Genomic DNA, 6816 nt, shown 5'->3' with positions numbered 1-6816 from the left:
CACAAAAAAACAAAATGATGAATTTTGTAATGTATGGGTATGTTGCTTCCCATATTCCTTAAGCCTAAATTGCCTTTCACATTTATGAATTCACGTGATGTATGTTGATGTTCCTTTGGCATTTAATTGATTTTGACCAGTGCAAGGCATCCTACCTTAAATGTTTTCAAGACCTGCTGCGTGTTTTTGGGTTGTGCATAAGGCTTGGGTGTCAGCATAGGCACAGCCTTGGAGACAACAGTTTTGCTTGGAGATGTTTGGCCTGTTGAAACAGTGGCTTCTGATTCATTGATAGGAACAATGGTTGCTTCAATCGTGGCAGTGTATTTTGGAGGAGGCAGCGATTGTTGCCGTAAGTATCTCATAGGATTTGGGTCCTTCGGTGGCGATGATGAATTTGGCTCCACTGAATGGCTTCTTTCCAGAATTTTTGGCATCTCCAAACGTTCAAGGACAGCTTCGCTAATGGTGAACCTTTCAATGTATTGTTGGAGAATGCTCTCCGCCTCCTCATGTGACCTGGCATTCTTGTAGGCTTCATACAGCTCCTTTTCTCTTCTCTCTCTGTGTGGGAGGCAACACAAGAAAGATTACCATGCAAAGATTAACACAGAGAGAATTACCCACGTGCACCAAGCCTGAGGTGAAATTTGGGCCAAATTCTCCTCTACAATCCACACTACAGTGATTATGTGTAACTGTAAGAGTAGCTCATTTCTTTCCTCAGGCATGATGTCCCCACTACAAGTAGAGCAACAGCTACACAAAACACTCAGTATTCTTAAATATGCAACTGCACTTCCGTAGAATAACCTACTTCTCCTCCACAATTTCTCTGTAAGTCTTGATACTTTTCCTTCGCTCACTTATTCCATCACCGCCACTCAATAATCTTTCCATCTTCTTTCTCTCGGCTTCTTTTTTAATTAGGTCCTGTGAAGCGCTTCTTCTCCGACTTTTCCACCGTGCCAGATCCTATACCAGAAGGGAAGACACGTGCAGATTCAGAGCTTTAGAACACTAGTCACAGAAATGTTCAGCTGTGAGGCTGTTACTTAACCAATAGCGGAACACCTCAATCGACAGCTGACTACTCAATAATTGAATGACTCCAGCTGTAGACTGATTTCACATACCTAAATGGCCAACAGTGTAACAATCCTTAATTTTAAAAAAATGATAAAGGAAATTATAATTTTTTTAAAATAAAAAAAAATTGGTTGACTATTTCTGTCAGTGGGCTTCACTATAGTTTCCACATCTTTGCCAGTTCATTTTTTCCCTATTGGTCATGTCACTAATCTTAATTTGTGATGGGCCTGTTATGACTTTCTGGTGCTGCAGTCCTGTATTAACTGAAAACATTGAGAAGTCCAGTTATCCAAAGATCAGCATATTCATCTTTAGTCTTCATCCTAATGACTATGGGGAAAACCCTGGTCGCTACAGCATGAAGAATAAACAGATTTGGTATAGAGCGAGTGTTGGAGGGTGGAAATCACAGTGATTCAAGAGAATGAAATCCTCCTCCTGCATCACAGGAGGTCAGCAGGCCTGTTCTTCTACCCCCTGTTGCAGCCTCAGGGTAGTAACCTCCCTTGTTGCTTTGCAACTTCTCCACCTATAAGTTGGTCAGTATATCCACAACTCTGAAGATTCACTAACTGTTCCATCCCTTTGTGAACAAAGTAGCCATGCACTGGGGTGACGAAAACCTCAAAACACAACCCATGTCATAAGGTCCTTGCATCCTCTTTGGTTCATGAATTCAGAGCCTTTTGTGGCCACAGAGGACTATGGAAGAAGATCTGTCCCTACATTAGATATACTAGAATGTTATCAACACTGTAAAATCAGTAAGGCAATGTTACAAAGCTATAAAACTATTTTGCGGTCAAATATTACACAGCCAAATTTTATTTTAAGAAAACAGCTTGATATTCATATATAAACAATAGGAAGGACATATTGGTCACTTTGACAACTAGTTTAACACCATTACAAAATTAGTGTACAGAACATATTTCAAGTATCTTTAGCAAGTTATAGTTTAAAAGGAAATCAGCATTACTATGCAGATACTTGTTTCAAACATTATTTCATGAACTACAGAGTTTTCTAAATGGCACTCTAGCCCAGAAAAGATGGTTACCTTTCGTAGCTATCGTTCTTTGAGATGTGTTGCTTTGCTCATGTCCATTCCATTGTGGTGTGTGTGCTGGCCAGTGCCGGAAGTTTTTCCCTCAGTGGTACCCATAGGGGACCGGCTCTGGCACCCTCTGAAGTGGCATGCATAGGCATCGGTATAAGGGGCACCGCCAGCTCCCTCAGTTCCTTCTTGCCAGAACTCTGACAGAGGGGAAGGAGGGTAGGTCACGGAATCGACATGAACACCAGTTATGAAAGGTAACCGTCTTTTCTTCTTCGAGTGCTTTCTCATGTCCATTCCATTGTAGGTGACTCCCAAGCAGTGCCACCGGAGGCAGGTAGGAGTTCATGGATGTGTTGATTGCAACACAGCTCTGCCAAATCCAGCATCATCTCTCACTTGCTGGGTGATGGCGTAATGTGTGGTGAACATGTGTACTGAAGACCAGGTCGCAGCCTTGCAGCTGTCAGGAAGGCAGCCGAAGACGCCTTAGCCCTAGTCGAGTGAGCCTTCACCATCGGTGGAGGCACAGCCTGCACCAACTCGTAACAAGTAGGGATGCAGGTGGTGATCCAATTTGAAATCCTCTGAGAGGACACCAGAAGGCCTTCATCCTGTCAGCTATTGCGATAAAGAGCTGGGTCGATCTGCTTGGTGCGTTCCAGGTAGAATGCCAGGGCATGCCTGACATCTGAGTGTGCAGCTGCCTCTCCTCATTGGTCATTTAAGGCTTTGGACAGAACGCCGGGAGGAAGATATCCCGGTTGACATGGAAGTGCGACACCACCTTTGTCAGGAAGGCCAGATGGGGCCGCAACTGGACCCCGTGTACGGGGACTCAAAGTGAGGGCTTTCATTTCGGAGACACGTCTCACCGGGGTAATAGCTACAAGGAATGCAACCTTCCACGACAAGTGGGAAAGGGAACAAGAAGCCATAGGTTAAAAGGGCGGACCCGTGAGCCTGAAGACAACCAGGTTGAGGTTCCATTGGGGAACCGGGTTGAAAGAGTCTTTCAAGGCCTTTCAGGAATCTGATTGACATCTCATGCAAGAACACCAATCTACTATGGATGTGAGGATGGAAGGGCGATATGGCAGCCAGGTGCACCTTGATCGAAGAGAAGGTGAGACCTTGGTGTTTTAAGTGAAGCAGGTAATCCAGGGTGGACTGCAGAGCCGACTGGGTCGGGGAGATATTCCCCTCTGACAACCAGCAGGAGAAACGCTTCCACTTTGCCAGGTAAGTTGCTCTGGTGGAGGGCTCTCTGTTCTCCAAGAGAACCTGCTGTGCCTGACTAAAGCAGGCTTGTTCCTCTGGATTCAGCCACGCAGCATCCAAGCTGTGAGGTGGAGAGAGGCGAAGTTCTAGTGCAGGAGTCGACCGTGATCCTGTGAGAGTAGGAGTCTGGGTGACTGGGAAGTGGCCATCGGGCTGCAACAGTCAGATCCACGAGCATGCCGAATCAATGCTGGTGAGGCCGTGCTGGAGCAATCATAATGACCTGTGCCTTGTCCCTGTTGATTTTTGAGAGGACTTTGATGATGAGCAGAATTGGCAGGAAGGCGTACATCAGGTCCCCTGACCAAGACAGGAGAAAGGCGTTGGATAGTAAGCCTCTGCCGAGGCCTTGCAGAGAACAAAACTGATGAGACTTTCTATCCTGTCTGGTGGCAAATAGATCCACTCGAGGAGCTCCCCACTTCTGGAAGAGCATTCTGACAACCTCCGAGTGAAGGGACCACTCATGGTGCAAGAATGACAATCTCCTGAGGCAATGCACCAGCATGTTCCAGATGCCGGGGAGGTGCAAGAGTTCCAGGTGGATTGCATGCTGGATGCAGAAGTCCCACAGATGGAGGACCTCCTGGCGCAGAGCCGACGATCAAGTTCCCCCCTACCTGTTGACGTAGAACATGGGAACCATGTTGTCCGTCAACACTTGCACCACCCGGCCGGATAGTTGGGAAAGGAAGACACTGCAAGCAATGCAGATGGCTCTGAGCTCCCTGATGTTTATATGCAATGCAATCTTCTTTCGAAGCCATCACCCTTGAGTCTGCAGCATACCAAGATGTGCTCCCCAACCGAGGTCGGACATATCTGAAATCAAGGAGACCGTGGGTCATGGGCTCGCGAACGGCACATCTTCCAACACCAGAATTGGGTCAGACCACCACTGCAGAGAGGTAAGTACCCGCAGAGGGACTGTGATGACCTTGTCTAGGTAATGTCTGGCCGGGGAGTAACTGACGCAAGCCACACACGGAGAGGAGGCAGCCTGAATCTTGCATGTCGAACAACGTACATGTCCCGCTCCTAGGCTGAGTCCCATACGGGACTAACTATTTCTAACTTTACACTAAGGGAATTATTCTATATACAAGTTCACTACTAGACACAGAGACAGGAAAGCTTGCAAAGCAAGGAGACATTCCCACACGGTCACTGGCAGTAAGAAGGAACTGAGGGACAGAGGAGGCCGGCAGCACCCCTTATACTGGCACATACGTGCACCACTCCAGAGGGCGCAAGAAACAGTCCCCTACAGATACCGTGAGGGAAAAACTTCCGGCACCACACACACCAACAATGGAATGGACATGAGCAAGCCCTCAAAGAAAAAATATCTTAATTGAATTTATCAGTAAACTATCAGAAGGTCCTATAAGCATAATTTACTTTATTAAAAACAAGAATACACACTGTTACTTTTAATTTAGCTTCAATCAGCAAGATACTGATGTTATACTCAAGGGAACGCTCATTAAAGCAGTTCTTCACACGATCCACATATATTTCAGTCCACAATCCCTTTCTTCAAACGTGGTACTCTCTTGTTTTCCTGTTACTAATTATTCCTGTTGAAGCAGTAAAACCTTTACTTATTTATGTACTCCCAGTACTGTCTGTTTAGAAATTAGTTTTTCCTTTAGCAAATTTCACAACATAACTGCCTCCCCTCCTCTTTTTGCAACAGAGGAAAAATGGATATAATTTGTTTTAAGCTTTCTTATTTTAAATCAGCAGTGCTAGAAAGAAAGCAACTGAAATCTATGAAACTGCAAATCTCTAGCAAACTTACTCCATGGGCATATACTAGCAAGTGGATTCATCAAGAACAATAATGCACCATGAATACAAACAATGTCCTGACCCTGTTCTTAGGATGCCAAGGACACTGAATAAGGGAATTTATAGTAGTTCTTAACAAATATTAAAGCTGTAGTATGCAGTATCAAGAGACGGTCCAGAAAATTCATATACAGTAGCTCAGGGTGCTTTGTATTTCAGCAGGCAGAGTCCCAAGACTTCTCAAATGAAAAAAATACAAGTCAGAAGGATTAAATCTTTATTGGGTAACCCCAATTGATATGGACTTACACCCCCACCCCAATATCAGTAGGCTATTACCATGCTGCATCTATTGCACTAATCAGTTCTTAGTTTTATAAACCAACTATTTTTAGTATTTATTAAACTTTTACTAAAAGCAGCCTCTCAAATGTTTACAAATAGTGTTTTATATATATATATATATAAGGAAGTGACTGTACCAATTGCTTTACAATGAAAAAAAATCTTAAGAACAGGATATTCAAAATTAATCATTTAGAACCAGTGCTCCTAAAGTGAATATGTATTAAACCCTTTGGTGCTGATTTACTTATACCCTGTTTCAATGCTTTCTTGAATGTCTGAGTTTACAGTGATTTGTTGAAATCAGCACCAATACACGAGGGCGCGCACAGGGGGTGTTTTGAGGGCTTTTATGGGGGTGGAGGGGGAGTTGCATTTTACTTTTAAGTGAATCAAACTTTGGGGGTAATTTTGTTGCCTGGGATTGGACTGAAAAATTTTAATGATCCACCATTATCTTGTCTACATGTTATAAGCATAACACTTCATTTATTCAGATTTATTAGCACTGTGCCCATTCTGGGGTCCTTCTGTATTGTTTAGTTTTGCTTTTTGTTATTTATGGATTTGAGCAAGAATTTTTACTTAAGAAAAACAGATAAGAGCATAAGCAGAACTGTTCCCAGCCACAGCATTTTCCAAAGCTTTCCAGGAAGCAAGAGCAGCTTTTTCAAACAGAAAAACTTGACAGAGCCTCATGTCATCCAATGCCAGATGAACTGCAGGCACTTATGTTTAGCGGCAATCCTAATCCTGAAAACCTCACTCCAGATTGTTTTGTTGAAGAGATTTACACAGTGAATCTGGATTTAGCAGATTCATTTTATACCTTACTGGAGTGACAAGTGCTGTTGTTGGAGGCGACATTATGCTGTACTCACATCTTGCCATCTATCCTCATCCTCTTTCAGTTGGTTGTGAATATGCTGTAGTTTTTCATGGCGAGCCTTGCTGTGAGGCTGCATCACAGCTTCATCTTCACACCTCATGTCAAACATACTCACACTCCTAAACAAAGGATGAACAATAAGCAGATCATTAGTTTACACTGATTAAATGTTGTAAACCTAGCTCACGTGAAGGTGCTAGAACAAAATCAAATACATCTCTCTTTGGAAGCGTCCAAAAATCAGAGTATATATCAAAAGGACTTATCGCTTTCCACATGAGTTCCATGTACAACTGCAGGCACATTAGCACCACCCTTCTCAATTATCCCTTGTTTTTAATATTAGATAGCACCTTTT

At 43.7% G+C, this 6816-nt stretch overlaps 1 protein-coding gene across 1 annotated transcript; it reads right to left on the bottom strand.

Annotated features, from left to right (window-relative positions):
• Positions 1-107: 107 nt before the first annotated feature.
• On the bottom strand, positions 108-6609 carry LOC135980162 (LIM and calponin homology domains-containing protein 1-like). Its single transcript, XM_065580224.1, has 3 exons — positions 6451-6609; positions 818-975; positions 108-564 (listed from the first exon to the last, which is right to left on the bottom strand). The coding sequence occupies exons 1-3, from the start codon at positions 6565-6567 to the stop codon at positions 123-125; spliced, it is 717 nt and encodes a 238-aa protein (XP_065436296.1). The 5' UTR covers positions 6568-6609; the 3' UTR covers positions 108-122.
• Positions 6610-6816: the final 207 nt, after the last annotated feature.

This window comes from Chrysemys picta, unplaced genomic scaffold (genome assembly GCF_011386835.1).
Source record: "Chrysemys picta bellii isolate R12L10 unplaced genomic scaffold, ASM1138683v2 scaf2030, whole genome shotgun sequence".
Classification (NCBI taxonomy): Eukaryota; Metazoa; Chordata; order Testudines; family Emydidae; genus Chrysemys; species Chrysemys picta.
Note: the sequence above shows the minus strand (reverse complement) of the source record. Positions and strands in the feature narration are given on the sequence as shown.